The sequence below is a fragment of the Brachyhypopomus gauderio genome, unplaced genomic scaffold (assembly GCF_052324685.1).
Source record: "Brachyhypopomus gauderio isolate BG-103 unplaced genomic scaffold, BGAUD_0.2 sc245, whole genome shotgun sequence".
In the NCBI taxonomy this organism is placed as follows: domain Eukaryota; kingdom Metazoa; phylum Chordata; class Actinopteri; order Gymnotiformes; family Hypopomidae; genus Brachyhypopomus; species Brachyhypopomus gauderio.
In genome coordinates this window covers 50,001-68,106 of record NW_027507066.1, presented here as the reverse complement: position 1 = coordinate 68,106, position 18,106 = coordinate 50,001, and the positions used below count along the sequence as shown (strand labels likewise).

Here is an 18,106-nt window from a genome sequence, read left to right as displayed (position 1 = left end):
AGTTGCTGTTCGGGTGGGGGAAGGTGCACTGGTGACGTTTGCAGTTGTGAAATGGCGGACGTCAGAAAGTTGTGCTGAATTTATATAATGTATGTATGTATGTATATATATATATATATATATATATATATATATATATATATATATATATATATATATATATATATATATATATATATATATGTAATTGTTAGGAAAATGTATATTTTGAACATTTCTAGAAATATACCAAATATTTAGTCGATTGAGATCTGTAACCCTAATCCTGTCTGCATTAGAATGGGGGAGGGGTGCCAGTTACGTTTTGAGCTTTGCAGAGTGGGGGAGGGGAGCAGAGGAAGCAGAGTGAGGTATTCTGTGAGAACGAATTGCTTTATAAGTAGTGCTGTGAAAATAGGGTTTTTTTTGTTTTTTTTTTTTAACTCAACTTTAGTTTAGGAAATAATGGTTAATTGCAGTTTTAAAGAAGCAACGATAAACAGACATTCACTTACTGGAATTATCTAAAGTATTTATGTATTGATATTTCCAAATACATATTTTAGAGGCGATCAACATAAAGGCAACATATTTAAGTTAAAGCTGTAAAAATTGTCAGTGTCTGGTCTACATATTCAAAAAGAACATCCAGTATTCTGAAAAGCACGAGGGCCTTTTTGTGTTTGTTTTGAAGTTATTATGCTTCTAGAATTTTTTATTGGAATTAAGATTGGAATTGGAATTAAGATGTTTTTAGGCTGACCTAAAATGAATGAACATTTAATGTTTATTTCCATGTAATTCAGAATTTTATTGTCCCTAGACAATCCTGTACAAACATGTCAAAAAGAAGAACCAGGCTTAGTCCGGTAGAAGATGCTACTGGGCATGTTATTTCTCAAAAAGATAAACCAGAAGAACCAGGCTTAGTCCGGTAGAAGATGCTACTGGGCATGTTATTTCTCAAAAAGATAAACCTTGGTTTGAAGAAAGACTCATAAATGCATATAAAGGTAAGCCTTAATTCATGAGTTTTCCTTAATGACTTCATGATTTGGTTTAGCACATGAAGGTGAAGTTCTTAATTGAAGGTTTTCAAGTAGACACATCTCTTCATCCACATTTCACTACATTAAGCCCACACCACCATACCCAGTCTACACCTGGCCCCATTGACACCGTTAATGTGTACTCCGTCCCACCAGTTCCATATAAATTTTTACCTATTTCATCATCAAACACTAATTACAGAATAGATCCATACTGGCACACTGTCATGCCCAACTCCACCCCCCTCGATTGTCCTGCCTTGTTTCCCCATTGCCATAGTTCCCTTCTGTCTGTCACGCCCCTGTCCTCAGTGTTCCCACCTGTGTCTTGTTTAGTTTCCCTGTCCCAGTGTATTTTAGTCCTTCTGTTTCAGCCATCTGCGTCAGTCATTGTGTTTGTGAGTACTCCTTTATCCTGCCCTGCCTTGCTCTGCTCTCCATTCCGTGTAGTCTCTCTGTCTTTGTCTAGGTTTCGTTTTCTAGAGTGCTTTGTGTTTTTACATCTACCTGTTTTCCTGTGCGCTGATCTCTCCTTGCCTGCTTATCGTTTCTCCCTTGCTTCCCCAGTATTCCGGTTTGGTCAGTTCTGTTTGGTCTTCCTTATGTTCCTTACCATGTTTCCTACTTGCCCGTGACATTTCTGTTTCCCTCTGAGCTCATTGTCTTTTGCCATAGTCTATTTTCCCTGATCTAGTGTTCCCTACCTGGTTATTCTCTCGTAGTTTTATGCTTTCAGTCTAGCGTTGTCCTTCCGTCATTCCACCCTCCCGATAAGTGTTCTGCATTTAAGAATATAACACGAACACAGTAACTAGATTCCTGTGTTCTGTACCCCTAGTGTTTAAAACCGTATGTTTTATTCTGTTCTTTTATCTCGGTTGATTATATTAGAAATATGCATTCGTGGTTGCTTGTATGTCTGTCGTCTTGAGTTGAACTAGGTCTCTGGTAGCATGTTTAATATTTTTGTTCTGGTAGTGTGTTGCTTGTTTGCTGTGTCATTAAGTTTATGTACCCTTTAGTGTACATCCCCTTCTACCTGATTGTTCTCCTTGGTTCTATTGTGTTTATTTCATTTAATAAATTATTTTAAAACTTGCGGTTGCGTCACACCCGCCCCTTGATACGTTATACACACCCAGTGACTAACGCCATCCCCAGCCCCACCTGTTAATGTCCACCTATGCTATAAGGCACCCTGTGTAACTATAACTCACGGACTCCACTCTAGCTTTATTACCTCATCCTTACACCCTGACCAACCAACCTCATCCTTAAACTAAACTTAATCTTTATTGATCCCACAAGTGGAAAATTCAGTTCCCCCGGGACCACGGTGTAAAGCACAGAGATCCCAGAGTGGCCACACCCTGACCAACCAACCTCATCCTTACACCCTGACCAACCAACCAACCTCATCCTTACACCCTGACCAACCAACCAACCAACCTCATCCTTACACCCTGACCAACCAACCAACCAACCAACCTCATCCTTACACCCTGACCAACCAACCAACCAACCAACCTCATCCTTACACCTTGACCAACCAACCTCATCCTTACACCCTGACCAACCAACCTCATCCTTACACCCTGACCAACCAACCTCATCCTTACACCCTGACCAACCAACCTCATCCTTACACCCTGACCAACCAACCAACCAACCTCATTCTTACACCCTGACCAACCAACCTCATCCTTACACCCTGACCAACCAACCTCATCCTTACACCCTGACCAACCAACCAACCAACCTCATTCTTACACCCTGACCAACCAACCAACCTCATTCTTACACCCTGACCAACCAACCAACCTCATTCTTACACCCTGACCAACCAACCAACCTCATCCTTACACCCTGACCAACCAACCAACCAACCTCATCCTTACACCCTGACCAACCAACCAACCAACCTCATCCTTACACCCTGACCAACCAACCAACCATCATCCTTACACCCTGACCAACCAACCAACCTCATCCTTACACCCTGACCAACCAACCAACCTCATCCTTACACCCTGACCAACCAACTAACCTCATCCTTACACCCTGACCAACCAACCAACCTCATCCTTACACCCTGACCAACCAACCAACCAACCTCATCCTTACACCCTGACCAACCAACCAACCAACCTCATCCTTACACCCTGACCAACCAACCAACCTCATCCTTACACCCTGACCAACCAACCAACCAACCTCATCCTTACACCCTGACCAACCAACCAACCAACCTCATCCTTACACCCTGACCAACCAACCAACCAACCTCATCCTTACACCCTGACCAACCAACCAACCAACCAACCTCATCCTTACACCCTGACCAACCAACCAACCAACCAACCTCATCCTTACACCCTGACCAACCAACCAACCTCATCCTTACACCCTGACCAACCAACCAACCTCATCCTTACACCCTGACCAACCAACCAACCTCATCCTTACACCCTGACCAACCAACCAACCTTATCCTTACACCCTGACCAACCAACCAACCTCATCCTTACACCCTGACCAACAAACCAACCTCATCCTTACACCCTGACCAGCCAACCAACCTCATCCTTACACCCTGACCAGCCAACCAACCTCATCCTTACACCCTGACCAACCAACCAACCTCATTCTTACACCCTGACCAACCAACCAACCTCATCCTTACACCCTGACCAACCAACCAACCTCATCCTTACACCCTGACCAACTAGTTTTGAAATGTACCGTAGCAGATTATATCCTTGTCAGCTTTAGATCCAGCAGCCCTGGGTACTGTTCTGCAGCCCTTTGCAACATATATCTCAATTACTTTTTTTAACCCAATAATTTGTTGGTTATTTTATACAACCATTTCTATTTGATGCCTGAAGATGCTTAGTCGTTACTGTCCTCTGCTTACATGATCAATGTACATGTTAGAGCTCTTTATTTAGCAGCAGCATCCTCCAAAATCTTTGCATTTTAGATTCATTGTCTTTAAATTAAACAAAAATGTCCTTTACATTTAATTTCTGTTCTATTTTAGGAAGGGGAGTGTTTGCCCTCATGCACATTGAGAGTGCATGCTTTGTGCTTGAATATAAAGGAAAACTTATTTCACAAAAGGAGAGTTTTAAAAGACAAAGAAGATATACAGAAAAACAAAATGGGTTTTTGTTTGACTTTGAGTGGAATGGAAGCTCATGGTGGTACGTCACGCTGTAAATTTCTAAACATTTCTCTGTTAGTCTAGTTGCTAACTTGCATGCAAGATAAAATCACATTGTGCCTGAAATGTGCTGATTTTGTATTTTTATTTTTTCAGGGGTTTATCTATAGTAGATATTAAAATATTTTGTGCAATTGGTATATTTCCTGTAACGTACTACTAATCCATCAATGTTCATGTATTGAGTGGAATACATCTAAGATAAGAATGTTTCTTTCAGCATTGATGCTTCTGAAGAGGATGGAACACTTGGCAGGCTTGTGAATGATGATGCAAAAAATGCCAACTGTAAAATGAAGAAAATTGTAGTTAATGGCAGGCCACACCTGTGTTTATTCGCGATCAAGAATATACTCCCGGGGGAAGAAATAACATACGATTATGGAGACAGTGCTTGGCCGTGGCGTTCACTGGTGAGTAAAAAAAAACACTGAAAAACAATATATGGGAACGATCATCTCTTGCACCATATTTGGGCACCTGTTTGGGTAGTTTGTTTTTGTATCTGAGATAGAGATGTGATGGATGACGGTGTTTAGCTGAATGTTAGTAAAATGTTACACAATTTTACATGATTTTGTATACTAATTGACTTTGTTTTGTCATAAAAGGTTAAAGTTAATATTTCAAAGAAAGACATGTTACAGAAAAAACGTTTTGGTGAACCTGAACCTTCTCTGGCTTCTGAGAGACTGGAACAAATAAACACTATTTCACAGGTACAATCTGTCTATATACTCAACACTCACTTAGATGTCCTGAAATAACATTCAGAGGCACTGTTGGGGTGAAATTTAAATAACCTGCTAAGCCTTAATGTGCTTTGACTTTTTATTAATAAATTTTCTGAAGGTTGATGGCAAAAAATTCTTAATGGGAAATTTTTAGACTGGTGTAGAGTCTACAATGTCATAACAGTTGTCTGTGTGATGTCCTAATTGTTTGTGTATTTGTTTTGCTGTTTAACATTTTTCTATGTACTAAACACATTTAGTTTTTGCCAATAATGTTTAAGATAGCAATGGAATTTGTATTTTTACATAGTTTTACAATAGCTGAGATGTGCAGAGAGCATATTTCACCAATTCTGATCAGCTTGAAGTGTAAATTGTCCTGATATTGGACTGGACCTGAAAGTGTGTGTGTGGTCCTAATTATTCACCTTGGCGTAATTGATGTTTAATAAACTGTAATTGATCCTGCTTTAACTACTAATTGTGTTTTTTCTGCTATTGTGGCATTATTAATGGTGATTATGAAATATGTGTGTTCATTTAGAATGTCAGCAGTGACATGCAAGAAGACAAAATGACCAGATCTCCTGGTGAACCTGAACCCTCACTGGCTTCTGATGGGTGCACACCTGGCCCTCCTGCTGAATGGGTAAATTTGATAGCAATGGAATTTTTATTTTTACATAGTTTTACAATAGTTGAGATGTGCAGAGAGCATATTTCACCAATTCCGACCTGCTTGAAGTGTAACTTGTCCTGATATTGGACTGGACCTGAAAGTGTGTGTGTGTGTGTGTGGTCCTAATTATTCACCTTGGCGTAATTGATGTTTAATAAACTGTAATTGATCCTGTTTTAACTACTAATTGTGTTTTTTCTGCTATTGTGACATTATTAATGGTGATTATGAAATATGTGTGTTCATTTAGAATGTCAGCAGTGACATGCAAGAAGACAAAATGACCAGATCTCCTGGTGAACCTGAACCCTCACTGGCTTCTGATGGGTGCACACCTGGCCCTCCTGCTGAATGGGTAAATTTGATAGCAATGGAATTTTTATTTTTACCTAGTTTTACAATAGTTAAGATGTGCAGAGAGCACATTTCACCAATTCTGACCTGCTTGAAGTGTAACTTGTCCTGATATTGGACTGGACCTGAAAGTGTGTGTGTGTGTGTGTGTGTGTGGTCCTAATTATTCACCTTGGCGTAATTGATGTTTAATAAACTGTAATTGATCCTGCTTTAACTACTAATTGTGTTTTTTCTGCTATTGTGGCATTATTAATGGTGATTATGAAATATGTGTGTTCATTTAGAATGTCAGCAGTGACATGCAAGAAGACAAAATGACCAGATCTCCTGGTGAACCTGAACCCTCACTGCCTTCTGATGGGTGCACACCTGTCCCTCCTGCTGAATGGGTAAATTTGATAGCAATGGAATTTTTATTTTTACATAGTTTTACAATAGTTGAGATGTGCAGAGAGCATATTTCACCAATTCTGACCTGCTTGAAGTGTAACTTGTCCTGATATTGGACTGGACCTGAAAGTGTGTGTGTGTGTGTGTGGTCCTAATTATTCACCTTGGCGTAATTGATGTTTAATAAACTGTAATTGATCCTGTTTTAACTACTAATTGTGTTTTTTCTGCTATTGTGGCATTATTAATGGTGATTATGAAATATGTGTGTTCATTTAGAATGTCAGCAGTGACATGCAAGAAGACAAAATGACCAGATCTCCTGGTGAACCTGAACCCTCACTGCCTTCTGATGGGTGCACACCTGGCCCTCCTGCTGAATGGGTAAATTTGATAGCAATGGAATTTTTATTTTTACATAGTTTTACAATAGTTGAGATGTGCAGAGAGCATATTTCACCAATTCCGACCTGCTTGAAGTGTAACTTGTCCTGATATTGGACTGGACCTGAAAGTGTGTGTGTGTGTGTGTGGTCCTAATTATTCACCTTGGCGTAATTGATGTTTAATAAACTGTAATTGATCCTGTTTTAACTACTAATTGTGTTTTTTCTGCTATTGTGACATTATTAATGGTGATTATGAAATATGTGTGTTCATTTAGAATGTCAGCAGTGACATGCAAGAAGACAAAATGACCAGATCTCCTGGTGAACCTGAACCCTCACTGGCTTCTGATGGGTGCACACCTGTCCCTCCTGCTGAATGGGTAAATTTGATAGCAATGGAATTTTTATTTTTACATAGTTTTACAATAGTTGAGATGTGCAGAGAGCATATTTCACCAATTCTGACCTGCTTGAAGTGTAACTTGTCCTGATATTGGACTGGACCTGAAAGTGTGTGTGTGGTCCTAATTATTCACCTTAGCGTAATTGATGTTTAATAAACTGTAATTGATCCTGTTTTAACTACTAATTGTGTTTTTTCTGCTATTGTGGCATTATTAATGGTGATTATGAAATATGTGTGTTCATTTAGAATGTCAGCAGTGACATGCAAGAAGACAAAATGACCAGATCTCCTGGTGAACCTGAACCCTCACTGGCTTCTGATGGGTGCACACCTGGCCCTCCTGCTGAATGGGTAAATTTGATAGCAATGGAATTTTTATTTTTACCTAGTTTTACAATAGTTAAGATGTGCAGAGAGCACATTTCACCAATTCTGACCTGCTTGAAGTGTAACTTGTCCTGATATTGGACTGGACCTGAAAGTGTGTGTGTGTGTGTGTGTGTGTGGTCCTAATTATTCACCTTGGCGTAATTGATGTTTAATAAACTGTAATTGATCCTGCTTTAACTACTAATTGTGTTTTTTCTGCTATTGTGGCATTATTAATGGTGATTATGAAATATGTGTGTTCATTTAGAATGTCAGCAGTGACATGCAAGAAGACAAAATGACCAGATCTCCTGGTGAACCTGAACCCTCACTGCCTTCTGATGGGTGCACACCTGTCCCTCCTGCTGAATGGGTAAATTTGATAGCAATGGAATTTTTATTTTTACATAGTTTTACAATAGTTGAGATGTGCAGAGAGCATATTTCACCAATTCTGACCTGCTTGAAGTGTAACTTGTCCTGATATTGGACTGGACCTGAAAGTGTGTGTGTGTGTGTGTGGTCCTAATTATTCACCTTAGCGTAATTGATGTTTAATAAACTGTAATTGATCCTGTTTTAACTACTAATTGTGTTTTTTCTGCTATTGTGGCATTATTAATGGTGATTATGAAATATGTGTGTTCATTTAGAATGTCAGCAGTGACATGCAAAAAGACAAAATGACCAGATCTCCTGGTGAACCTGAACCCTCACTGGCTTCTGATGGGTGCACACCTGGCCCTCCTGCTGAATGGGTAAATTTGATAGCAATGGAATTTTTATTTTTACATAGTTTTACAATAGTTGAGATGTGCAGAGAGCATATTTCACCAATTCCGACCTGCTTGAAGTGTAACTTGTCCTGATATTGGACTGGACCTGAAAGTGTGTGTGTGTGTGTGGTCCTAATTATTCACCTTGGCGTAATTGATGTTTAATAAACTGTAATTGATCCTGTTTTAACTACTAATTGTGTTTTTTCTGCTATTGTGGCATTATTAATGGTGATTATGAAATATGTGTGTTCATTTAGAATGTCAGCAGTGACATGCAAAAAGACAAAATGACCAGATCTCCTGGTGAACCTGAACCCTCACTGGCTTCTGATGGGTGCACACCTGGCCCTCCTGCTGAATGGGTAAATTTGATAGCAATGGAATTTTTATTTTTACATAGTTTTACAATAGTTGAGATGTGCAGAGAGCATATTTCACCAATTCCGACCTGCTTGAAGTGTAACTTGTCCTGATATTGGACTGGACCTGAAAGTGTGTGTGTGTGTGTGGTCCTAATTATTCACCTTGGCGTAATTGATGTTTAATAAACTGTAATTGATCCTGCTTTAACTACTAATTGTGTTTTTTCTGCTATTGTGTGTTCATTTAGAATGTCAGCAGTGACATGCAAGAAGACAAAATGACCAGATCTCCTGGTGAACCTGAACCCTCACTGGCTTCTGATGGGTGCACACCTGTCCTTCCTGCTGAATGGGTAAATTTGAGTTGGTTGTGCATTCTTTAGAAATATATTTACTTAGTATAATATGAACACATTTATAACAAGTTTTAATCTGATAATTTCTTTCAAGTGCTTTTTGGAAGTCTTAAAATAACATTCAATTGCGTTGTGTTGTGAGATTTGTTGACCTACTCAAATTGCAAAAGCCTGTTTGTAGGAGATTAATTTTACATTACATTGCTACATGCATCTGCAGATCCCTTCAGATACCATATTTTCCAGACTATAAGGTGCACCGTATTATAAGGCGCATTCTGAATTACGGGGTCTCTTTCTGTATTTGACCCACGTATAAGGCGCACCGTACTATAAGGCACAGTCTCAATTACGGACACTATTTCTGTACAGTACTTACCGGTATTCTGTACGGCACCATATTAGGCACATGCTAAAACATACGGTCTACAAGAAAAGTAAAGGACGCGAAACGGTGATTTTTAAAAGTTTATTATACTACTTGACAAAACACACACAATTTTCTTCTCCTCTTCTCCCACAAATCCATCAAAGTCCTCATCTTCTGTGTCTGAATTAAAAAGCTGCGCAATTTCACTAACGAGCACTCCGGGTTCCCGCTCATCAATGTCTGAGTCAGTCTCGTTGCCAGGTAGCTGTTCAGCAATGAGGCCGGCTTTCGCGAAAGCTCGGACAACAGTTACAGCAGAAACTTTGGCCCACGCGTCCACAATACATTCACAAACGGTGGCATAACTCGTAACTCGCCCGCCGCTGCCTTCCAGTTTTAGTAAACGTGTGTTCGCCGTCTATCATCCATTGCTCCCACGCCACTCGCAACTTTAAATGCCCCATTTACGCCAATGTCCAGCGGTTGGAGTTGTTTGTTTAATCCTCCCGGAATGACGGCAAGCTCAGAATTAATTTTCTTCACTTGCCTTTTAACGTTGTCTGTGAGATGAGCACACATAGTCAGATCAGCAGGGATAGTGATGTGTGGAAAAAAGTGAAAACGAAATGAAATCTCTGTCTCGACTTCTTTACTTGACGCAGTTCATTTTCCTGTTTCGTCCATTTCCAAACCATAGATTCTGTAACGTTCTGCGTAGCGCAGAGCAGGGAGGCGGACACAAACGCTGAGGAAAGCGAGATTTATTAAGGGAAATTCCAAACTCTGAGTCAAAAAGGATGGCATGGGTCAGATTATTAAGGGAGTCCGAACATTGAACAATGACATTTTAACACAAGGAGTACTCACAAAAACCCGGCAGGGAAAACGGAACAGGCTGAAACACACGGGGAAACACGAATACAAACACAAGAGACCGCGAACGTGAACAGAGATACATGCATAGCACAAAACAACCGATAACCAGACTGGGGGAAATACAGGGACTATATAAACATGGAACTAACAAGACACAGGTGAGGACGATGATAACAAGGCGTGGCAGACAAGGGAAACCGGGGCAACAGACGAGCTGGGCGGGATCGAGGAGCAGGGAACAACACACACACGAGGGAACAAGGGAAACCGGAGTGACAGCTAGGAGAGGGGGCGTAGCCCTACGTGACACATTCATTTATGCCAAATTGTATCGCAGCTGCTCTATTCCCGTTTACAGCTGCATAACTGATAGCCTGTAGCTTTAAGTGTGCCTCGTAAACGTGTCTCTTCACTGGTGCCATTTTCGAGGGTTCTGGAAAAACAAATGTTATTTTGCAGCATACCTGTAGGTAAGCGTAAGTACTGGTACTGTACGTATTACGTAGTGTTCTTTGATTGGTTTACGTGGGGTACGTTCTGTACGTATTACGTTCCTGTGTCAGATATCGGAACTCAGTACTTGTATAAGGCGCACCGGATTATAAGGCGCACATCCGATTTCTGGGAAAAGTTTTGGCTTTTAGGTGCGCCTTATAGTCCGGAAAATATGGTAATTTGTGATGGGTGTAAAAGTAGTCATCTATGCATTTTTCATTGTTCTATCTTTTTAGACTGCTGTCATGGATGAATCCACTGATTACTCTGAATGTACAGACTACAGTGATGAAGACTATGAACCAAATATAGACAGTGAATCTTCAGACCTTTCCAGCTGTAGCAGGTCTGACATGCTGAGTAATATTTCGCCCAAAAAACTAAAGAGAAACAATGATAAAGACAGTGTGTTAACACGAATCCAGCAAAAGGGGGCAGTCAAAGCTGTCAACTCCCAGTGTCAAGTGTCTTCTTCAGAAATTCATGCAAGTAGCTCACGTGAAAGCTGTCCTACAGAACCTGATACCAGCACCCCTTCAGATCAGGGTTGTGTTCATGTAGTTCCAATGCCAACCTCAAGTAAAAGCTGGCGATACGCAAAGAAGCAGTACTGCCTTTATTGTGAGAAGCCATACTCTAAAATATCAAGACACCTGCAGTATGTACATCACAATGAACCAGACGTAGCAAAAGCATTCAGCTTTGATAAGAAATCAAAAGAAAGACGAGTTCGATTACGTTTGTTGACCACCAGAGGCAATTTTTTGCATAATGCTTTGATATCAAGTAGTGGCAAAGGAGATTTGGTTGCCCGTAGGAGACCTCAGAAACTAGGATCCACTCAAGAGTTTACGCACTGTATACACTGCCAGGGTCTATATGCAAGGAAGTCACTCTGGAGGCATATTAGAAACTGTCCACAGAACCCTAAAGTTGATGAGCCTGGGAATAGAAAAAAGATGGTTCAGTCACTCAACTGCATGGCACGTGTTCCTCCTGATGTTAGCAAAGCATTTTGGAAAACTGTTATGTGTCAAATGAAACATGATGAAGTTTCTGCTGTAATTAGAAATGATAAATACATATTACTTTTTGGAGAACAGATGTTCAACAAGCTGAACCCAAGTTCCACAAAGAATGATTACATTCGTCAAAAAATGAGAGAGGTGGGACGTCTACTCTTGGAGGCAAGAAGACTGACACCTATTCGGTCTATGGAAGATTTTGTCTTGCCATCAAATTTTCCCCATGTCATAAAATCTGTGAGAGCTGTTTCTGGGCATTGTGAGGAGACCAACACTTACAGGATTCCATCGTTGGCTCTGAAGCTTGGCCACAGTTTATCAAAAATAGCAACTTCAGTGGAATGCAGTGCAATAATAACGGGCAGAGAGAGGCTGGCTGATGATGCACGCAGCTTCAGGGTTCTCCAAGAGCATAAATGGAATGAGTCCATTTCAGCAGCAGCAGGAACAACTCTTAATGAGGCAAAAATGAACAAACCTCAGGTTTTGCCCTTCACAGAAGACGTCAAAACTTTGCACTCCTTTTTAAACACTGAGATGACAAAATATCAGCATGCTTTGAAGGACCACTCTGATGTCAAAACCTATGCAAGCTTATGCAAGTTGGTGCTTGCCAAAGTCATACTTTTTAACAGAAGGAGGGGTGGAGAGGCTTCAAGGATGAAGCTGGAGTCTTATGTTTCAAGAGTAAAATCACCAGTTCATGAAGACCTTGCCTCTGGTCTTAGTGATTTTGAAAAGAAGCTGTGTGAACACTTCCAAAGAGTAGAAATTCGTGGCAAGAGGGGCAGGAAGGTGGCTGTGCTGCTGACACCTGATATGGTCAATTGCATGGACCTCCTCGTCCAGCATAGAGATATCTGTCAGGTTCCGGAGGAAAATGTACACCTGTTTGCACGTCCAAACGCTCTTTCATCTTATCGTGGATCAGATGTTCTGCGTGAGTTTGGAGAATCCTGTGGTGCAAGAAATCCATCAGCCCTTTCATCCACAAAATTAAGGAAGCAGATTGCAACTCTGTCAACGGTGTTGAATTTGAAAGACAATGAAATGGATCAGCTTGCCAGTTTTTTGGGGCATGACATTAGGATTCATCGCCAATACTACCGTTTACCTGAAAGTACTTTGCAACTTGCCAAAATGAGCAAGCTTCTTATTGCAATGGAAAGAGGGACACTATCAGAATTCCAGGGTGCTACGTTAGATGAAATTGTCATTAATCCACAAGGTAGGGAACTTTTATAATATGTAAAAACTGTGTGTGTGTGTATATATGTATGTATGTATGTATGCAAATGTTTTTTTTTCTTGATCAGATGAAATTGAAGACTCTAATGCTGATACATCAAGTGATGAGGCAGAGTCAGATGATCCTCAGCCAAGCTGTAGCTCCAGAACTCCTGAACCATCACCCTCTGAAAGTGCACAGTTCTCAAATCCACATGGTAAGCTAGCTCATTTTTTGTCCTCTATTAGCTTCATTATCTTTCATGTAGGCATATGTTTGATCAAAATTGTCTCATGGTTTGACTTAGGACAATGTCTTTGCATGTTCATGAAATGTCCACTTTATTATACTTATATTTAAGATAACATTTCCTGTTCTTTAAGATCGGGGTAATAAAGGGATGAAGCGGAAACATGACTTGTCTCTTGACCAAAGTCATCAACATTCCACACAGACTACTGGTAAAGAAACTTAAACTATGTTTTGTTTAGTTTTTTTGTATGTAATCTGCAGTTATAGGTTTTCAAACATTTAGCATTTACTGTATTTGTGCTTGTGTGAGAACTGGGAGTGCATTTCACAGTACATTTGTCTGCAGGCATCACACAGAGCAAGAAGAAGTGGTCAGATGATGAGGTACAAGCTGTTGAGAAACATCTAATGCGATTTATAAACAGTTGCCGAGTTCCTGGTAAGAAAGACTGTGTCTCATGCCTACTATCTGAACCTGATGCTCTTAAACACCGTGACTGGACTGCCCTCAAATACTATGTGAAAAACCGAATAGTGGCTCTGAAAAGAAGACAGAGTTTGTAGTCTCCAAGATTTTTCTTAAATAAAGTTTCTTAAAATTGTTTAACCTCAGTTACACTTTTCAGGACAATTCGTTGCACTTTATCTGCTTTCTTTGCACTTCATCTGCTTATTCATTTTATTTCCTTTTTGAGTGCATTTTTATTTATTAAATAATTTCCCATTTTGAACAGTATGTAATCAGTAGTGATCACAGTGACTAATTTTAGGACAGTCAGTTAGTCATGGGATTAGTAGGTGATGAGATTTTCATTATGTGAATTGGCCCTTATTAAAACTAGCAAAGTTTTAAGTTTACCAGATTGGTAGTGTATGTGGCAGATATGCATATGGCATGCAGAAATCAAAATGTGGTTCAGAACTGAATTAAAAACAGTAAAGTAAAGCTGGATTCCTGGTGATTTGTATTATTTAATGCAAAGTATTGAAACTTCACTTTTATAAATGCAGGAAATATGACTATATAAAGGATTTGCAATTAACAACCTACTGCTCTTGTTTTTGTGAATAAGGCCAGAACATTTACTTCTGTAAATGCTAGGGTAAAGCACTTTGGTTTCAGGATATCACACTTTTAAAACATTGATGGACTCATTTAGATTCAAAAACATCATTCGTCTCACCTGTTTTGTGTTTCTTAATCTGTGGCTAGTGTGTCCTTGACTTGTACTGTACCAAGTGTGTAACTTGGTCCTTGTATTTACTATGTCCTTATTATGTTGGTAGTGTGAGACTTAAATGAGTGTGTGCGTACATGTCCTAGAAATGAACATAAACCTGAAACTGTCCTAAAATATACCTTAAACCAGAAAAATCTCAGCTTTTTGTAATAAGCACTTAGTGAAAAAATCAACAGATAGACATCATGTGGGTGCTATATGCAACAAAAATCTTGCTTGTTGTGTTTCTAGAATACTCAGAAAGGCATGTCCCCATTTGGTATGGTTTCCCCTGGTGTTCTGATATTTCACGAAAACGCGTATGTTTGTGTGTGTTTGTGTTTATTAGAGTGTCCAGGGATCTTGGACACACCATGCCTAAATAATCAACTTTGTGTCACTTTTAACTTAAAGCAGGACCAAAGCTCTAAACACAGCAGGGTTTTTCATAGTATTTGTACATTATGGGGTGTCTGATTTTAAAAAAGCTTTTCAAAAGCTGTTTGGATTCAGCGCGTCATCTGTATGTGGTCGGCCAAGGTGTGTGATGATTGGGAAGTTATGTGAGCCTTGGCTGGGCTTTGTGTGTGAATATGTGGACTATTAATGCCTCGGCCTCATTTGAAAGTCAAATGCATGTAGCAGTTTCTTACCGACTGAAGACTTTGCAGTCTTTGAACTGGGTAACAGATTTGAACTGGGTAATTCCATAAAATAAACCTGCTCTCTGGGTCAGGGGGAAGTGCAGGACTTCCTTTAGGTGGCGCTGGTGCACAGGGGTCACTGCAGTGAAATTCATCCTTAAGGGTGTGAAGAGTTTTAAAGCCTTCTTGCTCTATTGCTTCCAGGACGTGCAGCCAATCACAGGGCACGGTTCCCTTGTACTTGTACATTGTGCAGCCAATCAAAGAGCACAGTCCATTTGAACTCTTAGCCCATGCATCCAATTAAAGCTCCAAACGAATGTTTATGTTAATACACCACTGCCATTGTTGTGTTGTTGCTTTAAACCTTGTAATTGGTATGAATTTCTCAGACCTGTAATATGAATGCTGTAACGTGCGGGTGGGCTGGACGCAGGAGATGATAACACTAAAATGAAAGAAAGTAACACCAAAGCAAACTAAGATAAAGCATAGACACAAACACCAGACAATACGCAGTAACTGAGTGGGAACCTATCATAAAGTTCAAACATGAGAGGACTAAAACACTCAGCTAAACATAAGAACTAACTAAACGAGGACACAATGACAAAGACAGAGCTAGCAACTACAATACTGATTACAAAGGAATAACAAAGAACACAGAAAGACCGAACTTACGACACACATACACAATTTCACTAGACGCTCAGGATAGCACAGATTTCACAATTGCCAACAAACAGACGCAGACAGACAGACGCAGTCCTGTGTTTCTAGTCCTGTTCTGAGGGAGGCATGATGTCATGAGGTGAATTTGTGTCATGGCCCGCTGTTTCTGCCATCACGTTCATGACAGGCTCTATCTTCTCTACCACTACGTGTTGTTTCAGGTTTATACGAGATACGGCAAGTGCTACACGTTCAATGGCAACAAGACAACGTCCAGGAGGACGAAGCAGGGGGGGATGGGTAACGGCCTGGAGGTGATGTTGGACATCCAGCAAGACGAGTACCTGCCCATATGGAGAGAGACCAGTGAGGCAGCGGCCGTCTCTTTACTGCTGTCTTACACACCTCACACACACACACCACAAACACCTCATACACACACACACACCTTACACACACACCACAAACACCTCACACATCACACACACACACACACCTTACACACACACCTCACACACACCTTACACACACACCTCACACACACACATCACACACACCTCACACACACATCACACACACACACCTTACACACCTCACACACACCTTACACACACACCTTACACACACATCTCACACACACACACCACACACACCTCACACACACATCAAACACACACACCTTACACACCTCACACACACACCTAACATACCTAACACACACACCTCACACACACACACCTTACACACACACACCTAACACACCTCACACACACACCTTACACACCTAACACACATTACACACCTAAAACACCTTACACCCCTAAAACACCTTACACACCTTACACACATATAGGTAGCAAGACAAGAGTGAGTTCTCTGTGAAATGGTCTTACGGTGCTGCACCTATCTCCCATCCCTGTGTCTCCCACCCCCGTGTCTCCCACCTCTGTGTCTCCCACCTGTCTCCCACCCCTGTGTCTCCCACCCCTGTGTCTCCCACCTCTGTCTCCCACCCCGTGTCTCCCACCTCTGTGTTTCCCACCCCTGTGTCTCCCACTCCTGTGTTTCCCACCTCTGTCTCCCACCCCGTGTCTCCCACCTCTGTGTCCCACCCCTGTGTCTCCCACCTGTCTCCCACCCTCGTGTCTCCCACCCCTGTGTCTCCCACCTCTGTGTCCCACCCCTGTGTCTCCCACCTGTCTCCCACCCTCGTGTCTCCCACCTCTGTCTCCCACCCCTGTGTCTCCCACCTCTGTCTCCCACCCCGTGTCTCCCACTCCTGTGTCTCCCACTCCTGTCTCCCACCCCTGTGTCTCCCACCCCTCTGTGTCTCACCCCTGTGTCTCCCACCCCTGTGTCTCCCACCCCTGTGTCTCCCCCTGTGTCTGTAGATGAGACGTCTTTAGAGGCAGGGATACGTGTTCAGATCCACAGCCAGGATGAACCTCCCTATATTCACCAGCTCGGCTTTGGAGTCTCACCAGGATTCCAGACGTTCGTGTCATGTCAAGAACAAAGAGTAGGAGCCCTACCAGCACTACACTATAGTAAAGAACTACAATACCCACAGGGGCAAGCATACTCACCACCAGCACACCACAGGACAAGAACTACAATACCCACAGGGCAGATGTACTCACTGATGCAGAATAATGATGTGAACATCTCTCTGTGTGTCAAGGTGGTACTGCTGGCAATGACTGTAAGAAGTACAATATTGCCAGACCATAATAATAATAACACTTACAGCAAAGGTACTGTGACCACTGTCAATGTAACAGCAGCAGGAACAGTGATATCTGTCAAGTCATTATAACTCCTGAACTGGTTAATTAAAGTAGTTATAATAATGTATATCAATCAATCAAATTTTATTTATATAGCGCTTTTTACAACAATTGTTGTCACAAAGCAGCTTTGTGATAGTATATGTGGGTAATAATAAATAAATATAGTATAATGAGTAATAAATGTAAACAGATTTAACAGAGAAGCTCATGTGTGTACAGTGGGGCAGTGGGTTTTAGTTGAGAGAATTATTAAAGGCCACGATGTCTCTCTCTTCATCTTCCTTTCTCTTTATTTATATGACTCTCTCTCTCTCTCTCTCTCTCTCTCTCTCTGTTTCTATCTCGTTGCCTCTCCATCACTGTATCTATGCCTCTCTGTCTCACTTGGTCTCTTTCTAACTATCTCTTTTCTCTCCCTCTCTCTCCCTATCTCTCTCTCTCTCTTTCTGTCTGTCTCTC

At 41.1% G+C, this 18,106-nt stretch overlaps 1 protein-coding gene and 2 long non-coding RNA genes across 4 annotated transcripts in view; all 3 read left to right on the top strand.

Annotated features, from left to right (window-relative positions):
• The window catches only part of LOC143504254 (acid-sensing ion channel 4-A-like), a 115,795-nt gene that overhangs the window by 75,685 nt on the left and 22,004 nt on the right, over positions 1-18,106 (top strand). Inside the window, 2 exon segments of the mRNA XM_076995765.1 lie at positions 16,079-16,223; positions 17,249-17,376. Coding sequence (XP_076851880.1) covers positions 16,079-16,223; positions 17,249-17,376 — 273 coding nt within the window.
• On the top strand, positions 3,713-5,623 carry LOC143504256 (uncharacterized). Its single transcript, XR_013127506.1, has 4 exons — positions 3,713-4,234; positions 4,475-4,667; positions 4,866-4,973; positions 5,533-5,623. It is a non-coding gene; the product is annotated as an uncharacterized LOC143504256 (long non-coding RNA).
• Positions 8,640-13,775, top strand: LOC143504255 (uncharacterized). 2 transcript variants are annotated; one of them, XR_013127505.1, is made up of 5 exons: positions 8,640-8,719; positions 11,053-13,069; positions 13,158-13,286; positions 13,453-13,530; positions 13,668-13,775. It is a non-coding gene; the product is annotated as an uncharacterized LOC143504255 (long non-coding RNA). The 2 variants fall into 2 exon arrangements; XR_013127504.1 differs by lacking the exon at positions 8,640-8,719 and adding an exon at positions 8,964-9,072.